At 36.4% G+C, this 25888-nt stretch overlaps 1 protein-coding gene across 3 annotated transcripts in view; it reads left to right on the forward strand.

Annotated features, from left to right (window-relative positions):
• TOPBP1 (DNA topoisomerase II binding protein 1) overlaps positions 1-25888 on the forward strand; it is a 74624-nt gene extending 48736 nt beyond the window's left edge. For all 3 annotated transcript variants that reach the window (XM_032408672.1, XM_032408673.1, XM_032408675.1), the window contains 12 exons: positions 3430-3553; positions 4128-4274; positions 4393-4495; positions 6405-6597; positions 8174-8394; positions 9220-9386; positions 9620-9731; positions 13141-13304; positions 14303-14440; positions 16378-16467; positions 16631-16792; positions 25153-25888. In XM_032408672.1, the coding sequence (XP_032264563.1) occupies positions 3430-3553; positions 4128-4274; positions 4393-4495; positions 6405-6597; positions 8174-8394; positions 9220-9386; positions 9620-9731; positions 13141-13304; positions 14303-14440; positions 16378-16467; positions 16631-16792; positions 25153-25296 (1765 nt within the window). In that variant the 3' untranslated portion in view covers positions 25297-25888. The remainder of the gene's footprint in view (positions 1-3429; positions 3554-4127; positions 4275-4392; positions 4496-6404; positions 6598-8173; positions 8395-9219; positions 9387-9619; positions 9732-13140; positions 13305-14302; positions 14441-16377; positions 16468-16630; positions 16793-25152) is intronic.

Below are 25888 nucleotides of genomic sequence, written 5' to 3' on the forward strand. Positions count from 1 at the left end.
GGGGGGGGAATTGGAGGGGGAGATGAACCATGAGAGACTATGGACTCTGAAAAACAAACTGAGGGTTCTAGAGGGGAGGGGGGTGGGAGGATGGGTTAGCCTGGTGATGGGTATTAAAGAGGGCACGTTCTGCATGGAGCAGTGGGTGTTATATGCAAACAATGAATCATGGAACACTACATCAAAAACTAATGATGTAATGTATGGTGATTAACATAACATAATAAAAAAAAGAAAAATAAAATGTATCTGAGATAGTTATAAGCATCTTAATGTGTTTAATGTATCTGTTGTAGAAAAGAAAAGCTTTCTTACTTGTTAGAACTAATATTTGTATTACCTGTTTTGTATATTAATATATAATATCTATTATATGATTACATATTATTATATTTATATTACCTTTTACCAGTTGCTGAGCTCTTAGTATGAGCCAAGCTTTATCTCATTTCATTCTCACAAGAGTCCTGTGAGGGTATATATATTTGTCAAAGTTGAGTGCTTTATTGTATATTCTCTTTGCATGTGGACTTGATGTAAGACATAAAAAGAACCTATAGAACTTGAATTTTAATAAGACTTAAAATGCCAGTCCTCTCAGTGTGAAAAATAGATTCTGTTGCTGAAATTCCTAAATAAGATTTAGCTGATTAAAAATTTGCTTAAATCTATTCCTTGGGGCGCCTGGGTGGTGCAGTCAGTTAAGTGTCCATCTCTTGGTTTTGGCTCAGATTGTGATATCAGGGTCATGAGATTGAGCCCTACGTCGAGCTCTGCACTCAGCAAGGAGTCTGCTTAAGACTTTATCTCCCTCTCCCTCTGTCCCTCCACCCCACCCCCAACTCGTGCACATGCTTACTCACTCTCTAAATAAATAAATCTTTAAAAAAAAGTCTATTTCTGGGGCGCCTGGGTGGCTCAGTTGGTTAAGCGACTGCCTTCGGCTCAAGTCATGATCCTGGAGTCCCTGGATCGAGTCCCGCATCGGGCTCCCTGCTCGGCAGGGAGTCTGCTTCTCCCTCTGACCCTCCCGACCCTCCCCCCTCTCATGTGCTCTCTCTCTCAAATAAATAAATAAAATCTTTAAAAAAAAAAATCTATTTCTGAAAGGGATTTCTCAGACTTGGTGAAGTCTCTACGTAGAGGTTACAATATTTATATGTTCATAGGGTAATCTGTTCTCAAATGAAACTGTCCCACTTATTCCCATCCATAAGCTAGAACCTGAACATCCTGAAGAGATTATCTGACATTGCCTCCCACTTCCTACGGTTAAACATCTAGGCCAGATCTCTTCAGCATGTCATAGCATTACCTCTTCTAAAAGGATTTCACAAATATAACAACTACCTTTTTTTTTTAATTAGGTGCCACGCCCAATGTGGAGCCCAGTACAGGGCTTGAACTCATTACTCTGAGATTAAGACCTGAGCTGAGATCAGGAGTCGGACACTTAACCAACTGAGCCACCTAGGTGCCCCATAACTTAACTACTTTTATAATTTTAAAAAATGAAAGTCATCAGAAGGCACATAATCATAGAATTTTAGTATGTAAATGCCTGTGCCTGATGACACTGGAAGAAAACAAGAGTATTCATATGTTTACATAAATATGTAAAATCACTTAAAATGCTGCAGCCACAAGGCTGAAACAGATATAGGGACTCAGATACCAGGAGCAGCATTTCTGTCAGTAACAGGACTTTACCAAGAGTTGTTCACAATCTGGCAAAGTTACAAATTAAGCAAAGTATAGTCTTCCATCAGTTGCTTAGTAGTTGGATGTTTGATACATTAGTGTATATTTAAACTGGAAAAAAAAAAACTCACTTGTGTTTATAAGTAAAACAGGCCTCAGACTCATCTAATTATAAACAAACTTTTTTAACCTCTGAATTTGTGTCAGGACATTAGAAAATCATGCAAGATATGGGATAATTGTATGTATAACTCTTCCTCAGAATTTCTAGCATCCCTTGACCTTACTAAATGCTAGTACCACCCCTCATCATATAAACACATTATTATAACAACCAAAATCACTCCCACAAATTTACAAAATAGCTTGTAAAGTAACAATTTTGCTGAAAGCGCTGATCTAGGCCAGAGGATCAGTCATCTGTTTTTGTGAGGTTTTATTGGAACACAGCCATGCCTGTTAGTTTACATATTGTCTATGGCTGCTTTTATGCAAGGCAAGAGTTGAGTAGTTTTAACTTTTTACATTTACAACTTTTTGCCCTGCAAAGCCTAAAAAATTTATTATCTGGCCTTGTAAGAAAAAATTTGCTAATTCCCGATCTAAACCTTTGAGGATCATTGACAGTCTGTCGTTAAAGGGTCTCGGAGGACTGAAACTCACATTTTCCATATTATTGCAGTGAGGCATGAGCAAGATGAATCGGGCAGAAATGTTCCTCTTATTTTTTTAATTATAATTTATTTAAGTTTCTATTATTTTCCCTAACAGCAGAAGTAAAACAACTATTAGACTAACAAATGAGGCAAGGTGTTCTTTACTATTATTTTGAAGGAAACACAGACAATAGAGTAGGAAATAGAGATGTTTATAATATAACTTAGAAGGAGATAGGCCTTCTTAATTTGTTTAACTTGGCTATTTAGAAAGTAGAGTTATTTCTTATTTAGGAAATGGAAAGTATGTTAAGCGTCCATAATGAGAAACCTATTTATTTTGGTGATTATATTCAGAAATAAAATTTTTACTTTCTCTTTGGTTTTTACTTGATTTTAAGAAGGATAGTATATATTTTACAATTTTTAAATTATTTTCCTAGGTCAAGAAACTATTCCATGGGAAGAATCAAGAGATTGTAGGCTAATGTACTCGTTAAGAGTATGGGTTTTGAAGTCAAAACTGGCTCTACCACTTACTGAATATCCTTAAACATGTTACTTAACCTTCAGTTTCCTTATCTGTAAAGTAGATATAATAATATCAGTGTGTTAGGATTGTTGAGAGGAATAGGTGAGATATTGTGTAAAGTACATAGTTTATTATGGCACACAGAGCAAATGTACAATGACTAGTAACTGCCAATAACTGGAGGACAGATTGGATGCTTTGCCTGTTTGATTGATTTTTAAAATACCTTTATTGTTACTATAAAGTGATACTCATTGTAAAAAAAGAAAATTTAAACAATTCAAAAAAGTATAAAGAAGCAAGTAATATTTTTAAAGATTACCCTCCAGATCTCTCTCTGAACTTACATACCTAGAGATATATATGTAAAATTTGACCAAAAAAAAAAAAAAAAATGGAGCCTGTCATTTAATGTCCATGATTACTCTAGATAGTGAAAGTTGGGTGAAGGTGAATATATTCTGTTCGTAGAGAGTAATGATCATCTTAAACTCAGATATTTCTCTTAGTTATTTGTTTTTTAAAATGTGGTTGTTTCAGATGGAGTTTTGATGAAACGGTGACTCATTTCATTTATCAAGGCCGACCAAATGACACTAACCGAGAGTATAAATCTGTAAAAGAAAGAGGAGTACACATTGTTTCAGAACACTGGCTTTTAGAAGTAAGCAATACTTTTTTTCCTTCCCTCTCTGTTAAATGAGAATGTATGCAAACATTGTTTCAGGACACAAATCAGTTTCCATGTACAGAAACAAGTTTGATAACCTTAGTTGACAGTGCACATTTCATTTCTTTGGCATTAAAAACTTAAGATCAGTCCCTAAATACTTAAGTCTCTAATGGGTACTCTTTCCAATTTCTCTGATTCTTTTCCCTAATTAAAAATGATATGAAAGATAATATTATAGTAATTTAAGGAGAATTAATTTAGCATGCCAATGCAGTTCAGAACTGTTTTCTTTCTGGGTATTCCCAGGAGTATGAACGATACCTTGGCAAAAGCATAGGAATGAATTAGATCTTATTCTTCAGTGTACATGACATTAAAATTAGTGAGGACAATTTTGTCATTTGTATGATGGTATGTTTCAGTGTCACCTACTTTTCAAAATTTTAATTCTGCAAACTTCTGCTGTCTTAGGACATAACGTATTGGTTGTCCTTATTCTACTTAACGTAATTTATTCACTAAGATGTTTTTCAGTCCTGTTTTAAAGCATGCCATTAAATTGCAGTGTGCGCAAGAGTATAAACATCTTCCTGAATCTCTTTATCCACATACTTACAATCCCAAAATGAGCTTGGATATCAGTACAGTGCAAGATGGCAGACTCTCTAATAGTCGACTACTCTCAGCGGATTCAACAACAAAGGATGATGAGGTAGATAATATGGATAACACATTTACCTCCTCCTTAAGCTGAATGTATAATCATACAGTGCTGTGAAACTTTATGCAGTGACTTGGTTTAAGAAATTGTAACTTTTTTCCTTGAATAGCCAAATCACTTGCCTATAGAAGAAAACGATATAGACAGTATAACCACCAGTAACAAAGAATCAGCAAAATCAAATGGAGATGGAAGGAATGACTCTAAAGGAGGTAAAATATTTTAAATTACAAAAAAATTTTGTTTACAAACATATATCTTTCATACAGAATGCTTCCTTTGCTCGGAAAAACAAAGTTGTTTTCTGTGTCACTATAAAGCATATATTTGAGGATTGAATTGAAGTTCCATGCCAGTCATTAAGTAATAATATGCAAAGCTTTAGTGATTTATAAGTGTGAAACTTGTGAAATCTGTGGAACTAGGTATTTTACAGAGGTAGTGTGATACAGCCCTATTTTGTGAAAGGTAGGTGGAATTGATGGTTTTGTAAAAATTTGTTCTTTGGTTCAGTTCTTTCCAGTAACTTTCAAAAAGCTTTAGTATATGTATAATATATTTTGACATATGCACATGGTTTAAAGGTATGGAAGGATGCATGAAGAGTTTCTCCCACTCTTCTAATGTTTTTAGTTTCTTAGGTGTCCTAGAGCTTTATGCATACACAATCAATCATAAATACATATATTCTCCTCTTCTGTACTTTAAAAAAAATGTATAAAGGGTGGACATACTATATATGCTGTTTTATACTTTGATCTTTATCTTTTTGCTTAATAGTTCAACTTGTGCAGTGTTTCATATTGGTACATGAGCTTCTTTGGTCTTTTTCTTTTTCTTTTTTTTTTTTTTCCAACTGTATAGTATTCATTGTGTTGACCAAGAAGAAGAGGCTGTAAAGCAACCAAAAGCTATTATTTGGGGTTTTCAGGATTGCGGGTGATATAGTCCACTGAAACTCCTTATTGCAAGCAGGGAGTACAGGCTTATATAGGCAAAAACCCCACAAGGTTATATAGCTTGTTTTGAAAGAAATATGATTGGTGTTGTCAGAGTTTATTTTTTTTTAAACATTTTATTTATTTGAGAGAGAGCACAAGCCGGAGGAAGGGCAGAGGGAGAGGGAGAAGCAGGCTCCCCACTGAGTAGGGAGCCAGATGTGGGGCTCCATCCCAGGACCCTGGGATCATGACCTGAGCCGAAGGCAGACGCTTAACCAGCTGAGCCACCCAGGTGCCCCTGATGCTGTCAGAGTTTAAACTGATACAAGATTATTATTTGGCTAACAGGTCATATCTCTTTTTCAGTCCAAAATAGAAGGATATGTTCTAGGAGGTGCTGGAGTTGGCAATTGACAAGTCACAGTTGACAGCAGTTAACAGTTCATGGTGTTCTGGGAATTGAAACAGGAGACTGCGTAGGCCCTACTTTCTCAGCGTCCTTTGACCGTTTTGAGTGATTCTCTTAGCGGTGCTTCATTTTGAATCTTCTTTTCACAATTGTATGAATGGCCATTTAGTCAGTCCCTTTTATGGGCATCCAGGTTATTTCTGATTTCTTGCTATTACAAAGAGTGCTGCAGTGAATAAATTTGTATCTATATATGTCCTATTTTTAATGGATTAATATTTTCTATTTTCCTTACTCATTTTACCCTACTTACTGGAGCTTTCCTTATGACTTACCTATTTAGTTAGTCCCACTCAGTTCATTCCAAAAATGTTTATTTAGTACCATTGCGTTTAATCTACAAGGAAACCAAAATCACATATGTTAATTTCTGTAATGTACCTCAGAGTGTGGTACATAACACAGGAGAGGGTCAGAAGCAGGCAGGGGGCTCTACAAAAGGGATAATCACCAGGTCTTAGCAGTGTGTCTTAGTAGAGCTTCTTGATTTTTTTCATACCCAGTCGTCCTGGTAAGGACTGCCTTTATGTTCTGAGTATTCCTAGTCTTAGTACATTACTATAGCCTGTAGTAAGTATTCAGTAAATGTCAAGTTAATAAATTTGTGTTCAACCAGATCTAGACAAAACAGTTAATGTGAATGAGATGCGATAAAAAAGAGAAACTTAAAAAAAGAGAAACTTAATTGGTGTGTTTTTGTGTGTTTTCAAGCTCTGACACAGACCTTGGAGATGAGAGAAAACTTTCAAAAGCAGCTGCAGGAAATAATGTCTGCAACATCAATAGTGAAACCCCAAGGACAGAGGGCTTCCCTTTCAAGAAGTGGTTGTAACAGTGCTTCTTCAACCCCTGATAGCACTCGCTCTGCCCGCAGTGGGCGAAGTAGAGTCCTGGAGGCACTGAGGTATGTACCCGTCACTGATGGCAGAAAGGAGTGACTCGGTGACTTGAGAGAAGGGTAGCTCATTCTTTAGCTTCCTGCTGGCTCAGTTTCACGAGTTAAGCCTTATTTTGCACCTTTTCTGGGGTGGGGGTGTGGCAATCAGTAAAGAAAAAGATTAGAATATCAGGACCAGGAAAAGGGTTATACTACTGGGCTTTATTTAGCCCAAACTATATATATTATATACTGGTTATGTGGCCTTTTACTGGCTAGCTTTTCCTTCCTCCCTAGCTTTTTCTCCTTCCGTCCCTTGTTCCAAGCAGTTCTAGAATTCTTACTTTGGGGTAGGAAGCAGACAAAGCTTTATTCCATACCAAGCAACTGCTTTGACATTGTGGTGTGATTAATATTTTTTGTAACCTCCCCTGAGAAGAAAATGATTTTAAGATCCAGTTTGCCTCATTTGAAATGGATTCAATGGGTAATTCTCTCTGTTTTGTCATGTTAGTGTAAATAATATTAGGTCTAAATTAGTTATTTCTTATTAAAACTACATGTATTTTGTATTCTCTTTACAAATTTATCTTCTAGGAAAGGTGATTACAGATCTCAGTGTGATATGATTGAAGTTCAGTAGTATAACTTCATCTTTTTCCTGATAGAAGAATCTCCAATTGTATGACGAGTGTTAGGGGACTTGTATCTTGAATTGATTGATAGAACTATGCATCTGTCTTAAGCTACCTATATATTTCATGAGGCCAATTCTATATCTGCATGCTGAGTGAAAGTGGCTTTTTGTTTAATATACTTCAGATCATGTGTTGTCATTACAGAGAGCCTAAATCTTGTGCCAAGTCAGAGTAGATAAATAAACTCAGAATAAAAGGCTGTCTTCCTTGTATTTGAGGCAAATGAACTCTGGGGGTACCATGAGCTTTGGTAAAATATATTTGTTAAGATTCCACTTATATGTATATACATAGAAGGAAAATAGTTGGAATTATATTTACTCTAGTGGAATTGTTAAAATTATGACATAAAACACACTTCACTCTAGTTCAGTATATGGCTGGTCTATCTTAGACTCTGGGAGGTTTGGTTACCAAGAGCCAAAGGGACCTTCTTTTAAGGCAGCTTTTATAGTACCCTTTTATAGTACTAATTATAGTTCTTATTATTTCAAGTGATAAAAATACAAGTACTCGTAAGCAAAGTTTTCTAAACTTTACTGTGCTTCCCTAAGCCTGTATAATTAAGAGAAATTCCATTTTTAAATATAGCAATCATTTTAGAATTTTAAAATAATTTCTTGACAGTAAACTTTCCCTTTCGAAGTTTTAAATAAATGGACATTTAATCAAAATAGATGTTTTCTTTTCTAACTAAAATATTTTGTAAGTTTCTGGAAGAAATACTTTAAAAAGAAAAAAATGTCCCAAAGTGCATTTACTCAATATTTTGAGGTAGCTTTCTCTTTGCTAGATGGTGGGCATATAAAGGTGAGCCTCAAAATTGCAATCTAACTTACGGAATTTATGAGTGTAGGTTTTGTTATAGTTATCTGTTTATTAAAATTGTCACTTTTATTCCTTAGGCAGTCGCGTCAAATAGTACCTGATGTCAACACAGAGCCCTCCCAGAATGAACAGATCATTTGGGATGACCCGACAGCCAGGGAGGAGAGAGCAAGGCTTGCCAGCAATCTGCAGTGGCCTAGTTGTCCCACACAGTATTCTGAGCTTCAGGTTGACATTAAAAAATTGGAGGATTCTCCTTCCCGGGAGCCTTTACATGATTCAGAAATTGCTAAACAGGGTAATGAGAAGAAATCTATTCATTTGTTTGCATTAAGTACATGTTGACTTCTTAAAAATAGATAAGCACATTGCGGTTCTCTGAATTACACATGCAAACAAAAAACTTACTAGATATTTCTGATTTTGGTCTAAATGAAAGAGAAAAAATTAAAATTGAGGTAACTTATCAGTAAAATTGAAAAATATATTTTGATTCTTAAATTTGGAAATGGAGGCTTGGGCAGTTTTTTCCAGACTTAGTTTTCACTATTGTTCTTCCCGTCATTCTCCTCCTTTGTACATTTGTATCATTAATGTTTGTTTTCTTCCTAGTCATCCAGTTTTCATCTAAGTCTTCTAAATTCCACCCAGTAGGTACCTACATTTGTTCTTTGGATTTGTATGTGTTCCTTTCTGAATTCTCCTGGTTTTTTCCCCTTGGGCTTTACCTTGAAGACAGAATGATTCCTGTCTTTCATCTTTGGTCATCTTTTTCCCCCATTTTCTCATATCACATGATTATGTCTCTGCACTAGGTAGATTTTCTCCAAGTGTAACATTGCTTTCATTTTACAAATTTGGGTTACATTTTACTGATGAAAGCTTGGTATTTAAAGAAAAGGTTGGGAGAAGCCCACAGATAACACCATTTGCCTTTTTAAAAAGCTAATTAATTGCATTTATTTATAAGCTCTAGAAATAGGCTGTCTCTTTTGCATGTACTTTTTACACTGCAGAATTTGTGTTTAATTTCATCTTGGTTAAGATAGATGAGAATATTTGCCTGAATTTTTTCTTAGTCGTATTTTGGTAACATCACACTGCAGCATTTTATTGCCCTCAGCTGTCTGTGATCCCGAAAACATGTGTGTGACTGAAGCCCCAAAACACCCGATCTCTGAAGAACTGGAAACACCGGTAAAAGACAGCCACCTGATCCCTACACCTCAAGCCCCCAGTATTGCCTTCCCCCTAGCCAACCCACCAGTGGCTCCACACCCTAGAGAAAAGGTTAGTTTATCCTTAGTGTGATGATACACCTTTTTGATATTACTGTTACGCTGCATTAAGAATATGCTGATACCACTACCAAGAGTTCACAAATGTTGAAACTGCATTTCTTTGCATGCTATTATTTCTGTATTTGATAAGTCAAAAGACTAAAAATGTCACTTAAAACCATTTACCTGATTGATAGCCTTTTTACTGTTAATTTTTTCTAAAATAAAACTCTTCCATTTCAGATTATAACAATAGAGGAAACACATGAAGACTTAAAAAAACAGTATATATTTCAGTTGTCATCTCTGAATCCTCAAGAACGTATTGATTATTGTCATCTGATTGAAAAACTAGGTACAAGTATTTTAAGTTAAAAATGTAACCTTCCTTGGAAGTCAATGTAGTTGATATCATTTGTAAGATGTACAAATTGAGAGAAAAAAGATGGGTGGGGCACCTGCCTGGCTCAGGTGGTAGAACACGCAATTCTTGATCTTGGGTTCATGAGTTTGGGTGTGAAGCCTACTTAAAAGATGGGTAACTTGTCTTAGGCAGTATGTATTGCCTCAGCATTAGAACTTTGACTTTATATAGGTCTAAATCTAAAGTCACTGGGTCATAGGATTTAAACATTTAAAGATTTAAATTGAAACCAACCATTAAAATGATTTAAGAATCTCTTGTGCTGCCTTGGGCTTTTGTTCACTGATAAAATCATTGAAATTACAGACTTAAAATAAAACTGCATTTTTGTGAAGTTGAAGGCACAGTAATACCCAGAGAGGGGCTCCTTCTTATGTAACATTCTTATTCCATTATTATCAGACTCTCCACCTGACATCATTCTGGAAGCAGCATACTAGACAGGTAACCTGGTGCTCTAAGCAGTACTGTCCAATAGAAAGATAGCGAAAGCCACATGTTTAATTTTAAACTTAGGAGTAGCCACATTTTAAAAAGGAAAAAAAAAATCGAGTGAAATTAATAAAGCATATATTTTATTTAACCTATACACAAAATATTATATTCAACATGTAATTAATATAAAAAATGAGATTTTACCCTTTTTTTTCTTTCCTTACTAAGTTTTTGAAATCTCAGGTATATTTTGCACTTCTAGCACATCTCAATTTGGTCTGGCTGTGTTTCAGGTGTCTGATAGCCACGTGTGGCTAGTGGCTACTGTATTGGACAAAGTAGCTCTATAGAGTTAGGGAAAGTATAGGAAGAGAACTCAGTCTGACAGCTTCATATAGAGGAAACCTTAAATAACGGTTGTTTTTAATGATGGCCCTGAGTCAAGAAAAGATTAAATGTAACTTAGTGCTGTCCTTTTAAGAATGTGGAAAACTATGATTTTTTTCTTCTTAAAGATTTCTGTCAAATACAGTCATACAGTTGAGAAGCTATGTTTCTTGGAAACTGGACTCAATGTGGAACACTGTTTCCTGGTCACCCAATAAATTAGATAGAGTTATAAATCAAAATTGTTCAACTTTACCTAGAGCTTTCAGAACAGAAGAAGCTGCTTCATGTGTCTGTCTCCTATATTTTGTTCCATCTCTGTAAACTCCGGACAAGAGTAATATCAACTAGCAGAGAATTGTCTAGAAGAAGACAGCGAAGAGAGGCAGATGAGGACAGATTGTGCTGGAACGGAGTCTGAGTAGAAAGGTTTTGATAGTAGAATGCAAAGAGATCCTTCATTTTATAAATGAAGCAACTGTGGCCAACTGATTCACATAAATAGTCTATTACGTTGTCTGGATTACAGAATAAATCTGTTAAATAGAATTAGATCCCAGTATAATAGGGAATTTTCACCTTCTTGTTCTTTTGTCACTCTGATCCTGGGTGAGTTACTGTGTACTTGTGTCATCATGGGTAGATTGCAGATAATGATAGTAATCTACCTTCATAGAGTTGTGAGGATTAAATGAGTTAATAATCTGGAGCACTTCCAACAGTCTCTGGTGTATACTATGTGTTCAAACAGTTGCCTCTCTTAGTCATCTGTAAAGCATGAGTAGAGTTCATATGTTTCATTGAATTCTTACAAAGTCTTGAATACAACTCTTTCTAACCCATAATCAAGTACTTCTAAAGTATAAATCAAAAATCAATCAATAAAAGCCATGCTTTACATAAATTTATGCCTTCTTTCCTCAAAGTCAGGCACCGTACAGCTGTATCTGAGAAGAGGGTTCAGCTTCCACCTGCTGCTTCATCTCTGTTTCCCTAGCATGTGTGTTTTCCTTCCAAGCTTCTGCGTTGTTGGGATGCTGACCTTATTTCCACTCAAAAAATTTTCTTCTGCTTTTAGTCTATAGGAGCCCCTTTTTGACTTCCATCTCCTTGATTACCCATATTCAATGCTTGGAAATTGCAAAAGTAGTTGAGACTTAAGAAATACACCAACAGTAGGGCGCCTGGGTGGCTCAGTTGGTTAAGCGACTGCCTTCAGCTCAGGTCATGATCCTGGAGTCCCAGGATCGAGTCCCACATCGGGCTCCCTGCTCAGCGGGGGGTCTGCTTCTCCCTCTGACCCTCTCCCCGCTCGTGCTCTCTTTCATTCTCTCTCTCTCAAATAAATAAATAAAATCTTTAAAAAAGAAAAAAAGAAATATACCAACAGTAGTATATGGCCTCTATTTATATTCTGTTTTTATATCTTAATTGTAACAAATCAAGTGCAGACAAACAGGAAAGTTTGCATAAGAATTTAGTACTGAAATAGCAAAGAATTTTTGTTAATTATATTAGATCTGATAATAGCATTAGGGCTGTATAAAAAAATTACCATGTATTTTAGAGATGCATACTGAATGGATAAGGGGTAGAGTAACAGGATGTCTGGAACTTTTTTTTTTTTTTTAAGATTTTATCTTAAAAGAGAGACAGTGAGAGAAGGAACACAAGCAGGGGGAGTAGGAGAGGGAGAAGCAGGCTTCCTGCGGAGCAGAGAGCCTGATACGGGGCTCGATCCCAGGACCTTGAGATCATGACCTGAGCCGAAGGCAGACGCCCAACAACCGAGCCACCCAGGCGCCCTGGAACTTACTTTAAAATAGTTAAGCCCAAAAGGGGTAGACTGAAATAAGGATGGCAAAATTTTGATAATTTAAGAATCAGTATACAGGATTTCATTTTACTATTTTTCTATTTTAAATTTTCATTAAAAATATTATGGGGGGATGCTTGGGTGGCTCAGTTGGTTGGGCATCTGCCTTCGGCTCAGATCAGGATCCCAGAGGCCTGGGATCGAGTCCTGCATCGGGCTCCCTGCTCAGCGGGGAGTCTGCTTCTCCCTCTGCTGCCCCTGCTGCTTGTGCTCTCTGTCTCTATCTATCTCTGGCAAATAAATAAAATATTTAATAAAAATAAAATAAAAATGTTATAGCGGTTAAGTGGCTGACTTCGGCTCAGGTCATGATCCCAGGGTCCTGGGATCAAGCCCTGCATTGGGCTCCCTGCTCTGCGGGGAGCCTGCTTCTCCCTCTCCCTCTGCCTGCCGTTCCCCCTGCTTGTGCTCGCTGTCAAATAATCTTTAAAAATATATATTTTTTATTTTATTTTATTATGTTAGTAAAAAAATATATTATTTTAAAAAAATATATGTATGTGAAGTAAAATAAGTGTCAGTCAAGGTTTTTCAGTTTATTTGGTGCATTTTATTTATAAATAATTTCTATGCAGAGTTGACATGTTTTTCCTAGGAAGAAATTAAGAATTCCAATCACATATCAGTTTTTCTCTACTTTAGGTGGATTAGTAATAGAGAAACAGTGCTTTGATCCCAATTGTACACACATTGTTGTGGGACATCCACTTCGAAACGAGAAGTATTTAGCCTCAGTGGCAGCTGGGAAATGGGTGCTTCATCGCTCCTACCTGGAAGCATGCCGGACTGCTGGACACTTCGTGCTGGTGTGTATTCAAATTAATACGAAGAATCATTTTTCGTTAAAAGTAACTGTTCTAATAGTTGATTCTAGTTTCTACACTAACCATTCATATAATTGAAATAACCAAATATGACCAATGATTATACCAATTTTACAAGGTCCACATTAACAGAGCAAAAAAATTTAGACATCACAGACCCAGATTCTCAGTTATATGAGTTTTATTTAATTTTAATCTGGGCTTTTTTTTTTTCCCCCTCTTTGGAATAACATTAGAAAATTTCAGGATTACCTCATTGTAAGCTTTTTATCCTTACTGCCAGCCCATTAAATATTAAATTGTTTGGGGACACATGGGTGGCTCAGTCAGTTAAGCGTCTGCCTTTGGTTCAGGTCATGATCCCAGGGTACTGGGATCAAGTCCCGCATTGGCTCCTTGTTCGGTGGGGAGCCTGCTTCTCCCTCAGCCCCTCCCCCCTGCTCATGCTCGCACTCAGCTCGCTCTCCCTCTGACAAATAAAATCTTTTAAAAAAAGAACATTTTTTTTTAAATATTAAATTGTCTGAAATATTTTGGTCCCTAACTAACCATCACAGTAATATCTATCATGTAGTTTTTGAAGTTTTTGATCTTGATTGAAAGGGATCTGATTTCTATGGACAGGTAATCAAGGTGTTAACACATACCTCCACTGAGAACATGTCCTTCTGTGAAGTTCATCTTAAAATGGATGAAGCCCAATAATCTATATATTACCAATTACTAAGGTGTAGTTATCTGTATTTCTTAGGAATGTATACAGTATTTTTCTGATTTCTAATTAAAAGCCAGATATACTTGACCCTCCTATGAAGCCAAATTAATGTACATTTCCTTCCTCTATGCTCATAAACTGATGCTTATTTAGTGCTCTGTATTTATAACAATTGAATGTATAGCTTTTAACTCTTACGTGATCGTGGACTCCTTGAGGACATATTGTAGGACCAGATCCAAAGTTTGTTGTACTATTTGCCTAGGAAGAAGACTATGAATGGGGAAGTAGTTCCATACTCGATGTTTTGACTGGAATCAATGTTCAGCAACGAAGACTAGCACTTGCAGCAATGAGATGGAGGAAAAAACTCCAGCAAAGACAAGAATCGGGCATCGTTGAGGTATTGACATATATGTGGTGATATGAACAGCATTCAGTGTCATGACTATTACAGATTTTAATTTTAAGAGGATGTGCTTATTAACAAAATAATAATTCTACTTGTCTTTTATGCTTTGTTGATATACTTAGTTCGGGCATTCTAAATTGGGCTTAATATTAATTCCTAATTCTTTTAATTATGAATGCGAGGAAGATATATATAATGTTGATGGCTCTTTTAAAAATATATGTGTAAATGGGGTGCCTGGGTGGCTCAGGTGGTTAGGCATCCAATTCTTGATTTTAACTCAGGTCATGATCTTAGAGTGATGAGATCAAGCCCCGCCATCAAACTCCTCGCTCAGCCGGGAGTTTGCTGGAGATTCTCTCCCTCTTCCTCTGCCTCTCCCCTCACTGTGCATGTGCGCACTAGCGCACATGCTCTCTCTCAAATACGTAAATCTTTTTTTATTTTATTATTTTTTAAAGATTTTATTTATTTATTTGACAGAGACACAGCCAGAGAGGGAACACAAGCAGGGGGAGTGGGAGGGAGAAGCAGGCTTCCCGCAGAGCAGGGAGCCTGATGCGGGGCTCGATCCCAGGACGCTGGGATCATGACCTGAGCCGAAGGCAGACGCCTAATGACTGAGCCACCCAGGCGCCCCCATAAATCTTTTTTTTTAAAAGTAAAAAGGCATAAAAATAATTTAAATATATGTGTAAAATGTGACCCATACTGTATTTCTTCCAAAGACTCTTCAGCATCTACCTGCAGGGGTTCTTAACGTGGGATCCACAGACTCTTCCAAAGGAGTTGTAGATCACATTCAGGAAGGCTGTTTATACACTTTGGATGGGGCAGGGAATACATCCTTATTTTTACTAACCTCCAATTGAAAACATTTCCTTTTACTATAGAAGTCTAGGTAAAAATCACAACACTATTAATAGTACTTGTGATTTTACCCCAACAGAAATAAGATATCTTTGCTTTGCATTATAATTCCAAGTATCTTGAGATACTGCTTATGTTCACTTTTTTTAATTGAAATATAGTTGATGCACGGTGTTACATTAGTTTCAAGTGTGTAACAGATTTGGCAGCTATTCATTATGCTCACCACAAGTGTAGCTACCATCTGTCTTTATACTTTAAAATTATAATAATCTATCCAGCCACCACTAGGTCTTTTATTTAATTCATTAATACAGAAGCACATCTATTATGTCACAAATTTGTAAATATTTTATTTTTAATAAAATGGGTTTTTTGGTAATCCTTTACACTTTATGTTAAAACCAGTATTTTAAAACATTATTAATATGGCACAAATTACATTTCAATAAAGCTGTTTCTTTAAAAGAATTATTTAGAGAACAGATCCATAGGTTTCACTGGACTGTCAAAGGGGTCCATGGCTCACATAAAGGTTAGAAACCCAAGTTTTAAATAATCTTGTGCAATGTATTCTGAGGTTCTCTACTCTGTCCAAGCCCTTGTTAGCCTTAATTCCCTTCTTTTAGAGTAATTCCCCTGGCTTTTGTTGTTATTCCCTAGTGAAATATTTTATATTTCTGATTCGCAAACATTTTCAAGAGAAATATAATGGGGGCTTCATCTAATTTGAGAAGTTGTACATTAAGTTCTACCCTGGATTAATTATAAGAAAAAATACAAGAAAAGGCTAAACAAAAGTCAAGTTGCTTTGTTTTCATATTAATCATTAAAACATTTTCCTTCATTCTTCAAGTATTTATTGATGACCTACTATGTGCCAAACACCATGGCTATGTGTTTTCAGAGTATTCTGACCAGGGACAATTACCGCTGTGGCAGATGGTAAAGGTTATAAGATTATTTGTTGACATAAAACTGAATTTACAGATAAAATAATGTATTATTTGCATTTATTTCCCAAATAATTTCAACACTGATTATTTTTTCATTTGTAGGGGGCATTTAGTGGGTGGAAAGTTATCTTATATGTTGACCAATCCCGAGAAGCAGGATTCAAACGCCTTCTTCAGTCAGGAGGAGCAAAGGTTTGTATTCAGTCAATTTACAGAATTTTTTACACAAATTATTTTCCAAACAAGATTGCTGTGATCAGTTCTTAATTTTCGGTACTTTGTGAAATGACAATCCTTAAGTACAGATTTTACAGTTGAACTATTTTGGGACACTGATAGCTTCTTATTTCTTTAGGTACTACCTGGTCATTCTGTACCTTTATTTAAAGAAGCCACACATCTCTTTTCTGACTTCAATAAACTGAAACCAGATGACTCAGGAGTTAATATAGCAGAAGCTGCCGCCCAAAATGTGTACTGCTTGAAAACAGAGTACATTGCTGATTATCTGATGCAGGTTTGTAAGATTTTGTCCTTGATCTCCTCATCACCAGAGATAGGCTTATATATATAGGGATGTGACCACACAGCAAAACCCTTGGCTTGTTTATTAATAGAATGTTTGGCTCCAGTTGTTCGCTTTCATTTCATTCAGTTTCATTCTACTTTTTATAATATTGAGTACTATGTAAACATTTAGCTTGGAGTTAAATGAAGCAGGTATAAAAATCTAGGTACCTCTAAAAGCTTTAAAAGTGCCCTTTATAATGTGGGAATATTGCTGTTCACAAATAGCCTAAGTTTTGATTTGAATGGGCAAAGAAAAATCTTTCTGATGCCAGAACACCTAAAATGCCATCAGGAGTCAGCAAGGTATGACACATGGTAATAAATGTCTTACTACAAAGGATTTCAAACATAATGGTATAGAAATAAGGGGAAGCCAAAACTCAGCCTGCTGTGTAATTTTTACTGTTTGTGTTTGGGAGTTGCTCAGGATATATAGAAAGAATGGCTAAAACATAAACAATAAAACCTTTGTCATAAAGCAGTGGGATGTACTGATTGGAATTGGTAAGCCAGTACTAACTCCTAGAAACACCTAAATCACTTTTTTTAAAAGCTCAAGTTTTTTTGTTCCCTGCTTTTCTCAGGGTTGTATTGTGTGTCAGACACTAGATTTCTGGAGGAATGCAGTGGGGGGAGTGGGTTGCTCTGTATTTCTACATCTGAGCTCATTATTTCCTACCTAGCGCTCAGAAGTAGGTAAAACAGAATACTTCTCTGGGGGCAAAGGAGTAGACTAGGGAAGGGAGAGTAGTGATTTCAGGTTCAAGTTCATTGTCAAGATAAGCCAAGCACAAGTAAGGCTCTTGAGATAGGCCCACCTCAGTGTTCTGACCTCAGGTTAAATGCTGTGGGGGGGGAGGGGGGGTGGCGGTGGGCATTAATTAAAAAGCTGGGTGCAGTGGCCGCAGGGATCTTGGTGGTGACAGCCTTCAACATGTCCTTAGCCATACTGCTCCAATCTGGATGGTCACCCTCTACTTCTACAAACTGGTGTCATCCCAGGATCTCCATTCACCATCCTTTCTCTTCTCTGTTGGATCTCCTGTTTCTGTATCCCATGTCATCCTGATTTGCTCTCATTTGGTTGAAGGTCATCTTATAGTAACTTCTTGAGAAAGCACATGGGAGATAAACTGAGATTTTCTTTGTGTGAAAATTCTTTTTTTTCTGTGATTGCATTCTTTTATCGTTTGGATGGGCATCAAATTCTAGGTTGGAACCTATTTTCTCCTTAGACTTTTGATTGCTTATCTCCTTGCTTCTAGTATTGCTGTTGAGTAGTTAAAGCCATTTTGATTCATAATCTGTTATATGTAACTAATCTAGTAGGAAGCTCTTTTTGTCCCTAGTTTTCTGAAATTTCAAAATGATAGGCTATCATGAGGGCCTCTTTTTATTATACTGCACATGGTAGGCCTCTTCTGGTTTGGTAACTTGTGTCTTTCAGTTCTGGGAAATCTTGAATTATTTCAGTGATGATTTTTTTCCCTCCACTTTCTGTTCTCTCTAGTACTTTGCTACTTGTATATTGCATTTTCTTATTTCACCACTATTTTTATAATCTTCACTTATTGAGAGGTTCCCTCAGTTCAGTCTTCTCCTTTTATCAGCTCTTCATTTTGCTATCATGTTTTTAATAATCAAGACCTTTTTAAAAGTTTTTTGAATTTACATTTTAATTTTTTAATATCTTTTTTGCTTCATAGATGTAATACCTTCTACTGGATCTCAGAGGATTTATTGATTTTTTTTTTTTTTTTAACTTATTTCAGTATATTCTCCAGTATATTCTCTATCCACTAAACTGCATTTTCCTCTTTGGGTCTTTGTCTAAGCTGATTGGAAGTACTGAGCACACAGTTGGGTCTTGGCAGTTTTGATCCAGATGCGATAGTCTTGGTGGTCTAGTTGTTGGGGACTGTCTTCTGGGTTCATACTTGCATATACTTCTTGAATTGTTTCAGTTTATCCAAAGAGGAGTCTTCCAGTCTGCCTGAAGGAGGAATCTGGCCACCTTTTTTTTTTTTCTGAGATACAATGACATATGACATTAATTTCAGATGTTCAGCATTACAGTTGTATGTATTCATGACTATATATGCAAAATTATCACCATACATAATGACAGATTTTCTCTCTTATGATAAGAACTCCCAAGATTGTGTCTCTTACCAACTTTCAAATATACCATGCAATATTAACAACTATAGTCACCATGTTGTATATTACATCCTCAGGGCTTATTTTATAACTGTAAGTTTGTACCTCTTGTTCACCCTTACCCATTTCCCCCAGCCCTCACACCCTGCATCTAGCAACCCCCAGTCAGTTCTTTGTATCTATCCCATTTGGGGTTTTTGTTTTGTTTTTTGTTTTATTTTGTTGTTTTATTTTTTTAAGATTTTATTTATTTATTTGACAGAGAGCGCACGAGCAGGGGGAGTGCAAGAGGGAGAAGCAGGCTCTTTACTGAGCAGGGAGCCTGATGCAGCACTCGATCCCAGGATCCTGGGATCATGACCTAAGCCGAAGGCAGATGCTTAACTGACTGAGCCACCCAGGCAGCCCTGTTTTTTATATTAGGTTCCACTTGTAAGTGAAATCATCTAGTATTTGTCTTTCTTTTTCTGACTTATTTCACTTTGCATCATGCCATCAAGGTCCATCCATGTTGCTGCAGTTGGCAGGGTTTCCTTGGCTGAAATATTTTTTTATGGCTGATTAATCCATTGTGTGTGTGTGTGTATGTGTGTGTGTGTGTGAATTTTCTTTATCCACCTGTCAGTGGACACTCAGGTTTTCATATCTTAGCTATTGTAAATAATGCTGCAGTGAACATAGGAGAGCAGATATCTTTTTGAATTAATGTTTTTATTTCTTTTGGATAAATACATAGAGGTTGGAACTGTTGAATCATAAGGTAGTTCCTTTTTTTTTTAAGATTGTATTTAACATAGTGTTATTAGTTTCAGGTGTGCAATACAATGATTCAACAGTTGCTCAGTGCTCATCAAACTAAGTGTACTCTTAAGGTAGTTATATTTTTAATTTTTTGAGGAAAAAAATAATGGCTGCATCAGTTTACATTCCCACTAAAAGTACACAAGAGTTCTCGTTTCTCCATATCCTCATCAACACTTGTCTTTTTGATAACAGCTATTCTAACGTGTTAGGTAATATCTTGTTATGATTTTGATTAGCATTTCTTTGATGATTAGTGACGTTGAGCGCCTTTTCGTATACCTGTTGACCATCTGTGTCTTTGGGAAAATGTCTATTCAGATCTCTGCCCATTTTTTAATCAGATGGTCTGGGATATTTTCCCCTATCAGATAGATGATTTGCAAATATTTTCTCCCTTTCTTAGGTTGCCTTTCCTTTTGCTGATGGTGTCCTTTGCTATGCATGAGCTTTTTAGTTTGATGTCTCCCCACATGTTAATTTTTGCTTGTGTTGCTTTTCATTTTGGTGTGAAATCCAAAAAATTTTTACCAAGACCAATGTCAGGGAGCTTGTGATGTATGTTTTCTTTTAGTTTTATAGTTTCATGTCTTTCATCCAAATCTTTAATCCATTTTGAGTTTATTTTTGTGTATGCTATAAGATAGTGGTCCTGTTTCAGTCTTTTGCATGTAGCTGTCTAGTTTTTCTAACACCATTTATTGAAGGAACTGTCCTTTTCCTATTGTATGTTCTTGGCTCCTTTGTAATTGATCGTGTATGCCTGGGTTTATTTCTGGGTTTTCTGTTCTGTTCTCTTGATCTATGTGTCTGCTTACGTGGTATTACCATACTGTTTGGTTACCATAGTTTTGTAATACAGTTTAAAATCAGGGAGCATGATGCCTCCAGCTTTGTTCTTCTTTCTCAAGATTGCTTTGGCTAGGGGCGCCTGGGTGGCTCAGTCGTTAAGCGTCTGCCTTCGGCTCAGGTCATGATCCCAGGGTCGTGGGATCAAGCCCTGCATCAGGCTCCCTGCTCCGCAGGAAGCCTGCTTCTCCCTTTCCCACTCCCTCTGCTTGTGTTCCCTCTCTCGCTGTGTCTCTCTGTCAAAAAATAAATAAACTCTTAAAAAAGAAAAGAAAAAGATTGCTTTGGCTATTTGGAATCTTTGTGAGTCCATACAAATTTTAGGATTGTTAGTTCTATTTAAAAAAATGCCATTGGAATTTTGATAGGGATTGCATTGAATCTGTAGATTGCTTTGGGTAGTGTGGACATTTTAATAGTGTTAATTTTTCCACTCCATGAGCATGGAATATCTTTCCATTTATTTGTGTCATCTTCTGTTTCATCAGTGTTGTCTAGTTTTCTTTTTTTTAAGATTTTATTTATTTGACAGAGAGAGAAATAGCAAGAGCAGGAACACAAGCAGGGGGAGTAGGAGAGGGAGAAGCACGCTTCCCACCGAGCAGGGAGCCCAGTGCAAGGCTCGATCCCAGGACCCCCGGATCATGACCTGAGCCGAAGGTAGACGCTTAAGACTGAGCCACCCAGGCGCCCCAGTGTTGTCTAGTTTTCAATGTACAAGTCTTTTGTCTCCTTGATTAAATTTGTCCCTAGGTATTTTATTCTTGATGCAATTGTAAATGGAATTTTCCTTTATATTTGAAATGGCTTTCTTTTAAAAAGGGTCTCGTTGGGTCTTGCTTTTTTATTCTTTAGAATGTTTAGTCCATCGTGTAATTATTGATATGATTGGATTTAGGGGTTTGTTTTTTTTTTTTGCAGCTTTCAATTTGTCTTTGTTCCTGTGTTCTTTCTTTCTTGCCTTTTTTTTTTTGTTGGAGGCAGGGTGTGTTTTGCTCTATGGATTATAATATACTTAACTTTTTATAGTCTAGCTAGAATGATATTGTGCCACTTCACATAGAATGTAGAAATCTTACAGTCATATAGGTTCCTTTACTTCCCGTATCCTTTAAACCAGGGGTCAATAAACTGTAGCCCACAGGCCAAACCCTGTCCACTGCCTGTGTTATAAAGTTTTACTGGAACACAGCTCCATTCACTCATTTACATGTTCTCTCTTCTGCTTTTGCAGTGCAACACTGGGCTGAGTAATTGCAACAGAGACTGTCTGTCCCACACAGCCTGAAATATTTAATGTCTGGTCCTTCAACGTAAAGCAGGGGCCAGCAAACTTTCTGTAGACTTGTCATATATTTTCCATCGTCTCTTACAGCTCTGCCGTAAAGCAAAACTTGCTTAAACAATCCTATGTATTTTGAGGAAATTAAAAGGAAAAATATAGTCTTATATTTATCCTATCTGGTATCAGTTTTCCTTCAGCCCAAAACTTTGTAGTACAAGTCTGATGGGACCAATTCTAGTTTTCTTTTATTTGAGAGTGTCTTACCATTATGCTTGAAGGATCTTTTTGTAGGGCATAGGATTTGGGGTTGATAGTGTTTTTTTCTTTTACTAAAGACTCCACTTTCTGCTGGCCTCCATTATTTCTGAGAAGTCAGTGGTAATTTGAATTCTTCTCCTGTATGCAGTGCAGTGTCTCATTTTTTATTCTGGCTGTTTCATCTTTGATTTTCACTATTTATGATATTTACAGGTATAGTTTCTTTGTATTAATCCCGCTTTTTCTGCAGAGCTTCTTCAATCTGTAAATTTCTTTCACCAAACTTGAGAAATTTTGACAATTACTTCTCCATTCTTTCCTGTCTATATGGGAATTTAATCACTCGTACCTTTTGATATTGTCCCACAGGTCCCTCCCTCAGGTCCCTCAGGCCATATTTACTTTGGTTGCAATCTTTTTTCTGTGTTTTCTGATTGACTAATTCCTATTACTTCACTGATTTTTTTTCCTGTTATTTTCATTCTAAAGGCTCTTCCATGAGATTTTTTTATTTAGATATTAAATTTTTTTATATCTAGAATCTCTGGTTCTTTTTTATAGTTTCTGTTTTTCTACTTTTTCATTTCACTCATTTCAAGGATAAGAGCTGCTTTAGTATCATTGTCTACTATTTCCAACATCTGGGTCATGAGCAAGACTGCTTTTATTTTGAGGTAATCCGTAGGTTTACATGCAATTGTAAGAAATAATACAGTTTCCCCCAGTGGATAACATCTTGCAACAATATAGTACAATATTATGGCCAGGATATTGACCTGATGCAATCCAAGCTTATTCCGATTTCCCCACTTCTACTTCACGTGTCTGCCACCACAGTCAAGATACAGAACAATCTATCACTACAGCAATCACTCATTTTGCCTTTTTTGAACTACACCCACCTCCTTCCCTTCATTCTCTTCTCCCAGCGGTCTCTTACAGCTGTCAACCGCTAATCTGTTGTCAGTTTCTTTAAATCTTAAATGGAATCAATATAGTGTGTAATCTTTTCGGATTGGCTTTTTTTTTAGCAAAATTCTCTTCAGAATCATTCAGGTGTTGCTTGTATTAGTAATTTTATTACAGTTGAGCTCTACTACAGCTTAACCATTAGCCTATTGAAGGACGTCTGGGTTGTTTCTACTTTGGGGCTATTATGAATAAAGCTGCTATGAACATTTTTTTGCACATATTTTATGTGAAAATAAGATTTTATTGCATTGGGATAAATTCCTAAGAGTGTGTTTCCAGAGTGGTCATATTTTTCATTCCTACCACTGTTACAAGTGATGCAGTTTTTCTGTATCCTCATTGGCATTTGTCACTTTATTTTAGCCATTTCAGTTGGTATGTAGTAATCTCTCATTGTGGTTTTAATTTGCAGTTCCATAATGGCTAGTCAAGAGTGAATGCCTTTGGTGTGCTTCATAAATGTCATATGAGGTGTGCGGTTTTCATAGAAGGTGTGAAGTTTAGGTCACTCAGAATGTCCAATTGCTCCACCATAAAAGAACTATCCTCCACTTAGTTGCTTTTGCACCTTTGTCAAAATTCAGTTTGGCATATGTTGGGGGTCTGTTGATCTAGGTCTTTCCCTCTGCAATAGCATCTTTCTTCTTATCTCTGATGTTAGGTAGCGATTCCTCTTTACTCTTCTTTTTCAAGATCATTTCAGCTTTTCTAGGGCCTATACCTTTTATTAAGTTTTTAAATAAGCTTATTTATATGCTTATGAGAACATCTTGCTACGATTTTGATAGGAATCACATTAAACCTACAGATCAATTTAAGTGAATTGACATCTTCACTATGTTCAGTCTTTCAATCCATGAATACGGCATATTTATTTAAGTCGTCTTTCATGAACATTTTGTAATTTTCAGTACATATAAGTTTTAGATCTTTATTGGGTTTTTGGATTCTGATTGTTTTTTCTTGAGAATGGGTCATGTTCTTCAGATGTGGAGTAATTTTGAATGCGTCTAAGTTGTAAAAACTAGATTCTGTTACGTTCCTTAGGGGAATGCCATTCTATTTGCTTAACAGGCACCTTTTGCAGTGAGTGTGGGATCAAAGCTTTAGCCGTACTTGAGCCTCCTCCACATCCATGGTGAGAGGGCAAAGATTTGGGCCGATTTCATAACCGAGGTTGAGGCTTCCCCTGCTCCTTCCTGGGATTTCCCACCTCACTTTCCAGTGGCTGTGATTTCAGGCCATTAACACTACATGTTTTCTGTTGCAACTTAGCCCGCATGATACAGACTTCTCCTTACAACAAAAACAAAAAAAAATGAAGAGAAATTCACTCCCTACCCAGTGTCAACCCCTCTGGTATTTGCCTGATCTCATTTCCTCTCCAGTGTCTTGGGGTAGTTGCTTTTAATATATTTGGGTCGGAAGTTGTCATCCAGAGAAGAGTTGAACCAAAAGGCACTTACTCAGTATTTTATGGTGATTCATTTTCATGTTTTCCAGTCTGCCATCTTGCTAGAAAATTAAGTTTTATCACACTTTTAATAAGGAGGGAAAGGTCATTTTGGGTTGGAATATGGTTGTGAGGAAGAGAATTGCAAGGGTTTTAGAGGCAATGTATGAATTTTGGCTTTGACACCGGCTAGTTATATAATGTTAACCTTTTTTTTATCTTATCTGTAAAATAAGGAATAAAAAACATCTATCTCACATGTTTAAATAAAAAAAATTTTAAAAATGGACACTGTCACTTCTTAACCATACCTTACAAATGAAACCATTATCAAGATCTGAGCTGGCCCCATTCCACCTGAACTATAAATTTATTTTTCTGATAAAAGGTGAGATTTTTGTCACACAGGTTCTGTTCCCTAAATGTGATAAGTGCTAAGTAGCGTACCTTAAAAGACAAATTTTAAGTTTTTTCTGGTTAAAAAGCACAGTCAAGGAAAAATGAACAATGTTTTTTTTCCCTTTTATAGGAATCCCCTCCTCGAGTAGAAAATTACTGTCTACCAGAAGCGATTTCATTTCTTCCAAATAATAAGGAACCTGGGCCTGGATTATCACAGAAGAGGAAAGCTCCTACAGAGAAAAATAAAATCAAACGACCTAGAGTAAACTAATCATGTTTACTCTTTAGTCACCAAACATTAGTATTTTAATTATAAAGCCTGAATGTTAACTGTCTTGGATTTGCATAGTAATTTAAAGACAAGTGTCTGTAGAAGAATTCAGCTGCAGAGTATAATGATGACCTTGCTTGTAGTGAGTTTTTAACATCTGAAATTTTAATCACTGAAATATTAACTGTTTTACCTGAAATAACAACAAAACAAATCCTCAGCTTGTCATAAAACCACATTGAAGTGTGTAGGGGGCTGTTTATTTATTTTCTTATAAATATCTGAGGCTGTAGCTTAGTGGAAGTTTTAGTAAGGTGATGGATTTTGCCTTAAAATGCCAGCTTTAATTCGTAACAATAAGGAAGTTGTCAATTGGGATTTTTTCATGTTTTCCCTGATTCTTCTCACCCCTTTCCCTCTTTTTAACAGGAGCCTGAGTACAAGGTTTAATGAGGAACTGAGGCTTTAAACTTAAATATGTGTGAGTGTATATATGTATATGCATGTCTGTACAGATCTCCATGATGTTTGCCAAGTTTGGGCGCCAAAACTTGGAAAATAAAACAATAAAGAATAAAAGTGACTCATATTA

Source organism: Phoca vitulina, unplaced genomic scaffold, assembly GCF_004348235.1.
Source record: "Phoca vitulina isolate PV1807 unplaced genomic scaffold, GSC_HSeal_1.0 scaffold10, whole genome shotgun sequence".
Classification (NCBI taxonomy): domain Eukaryota; kingdom Metazoa; phylum Chordata; class Mammalia; order Carnivora; family Phocidae; genus Phoca; species Phoca vitulina.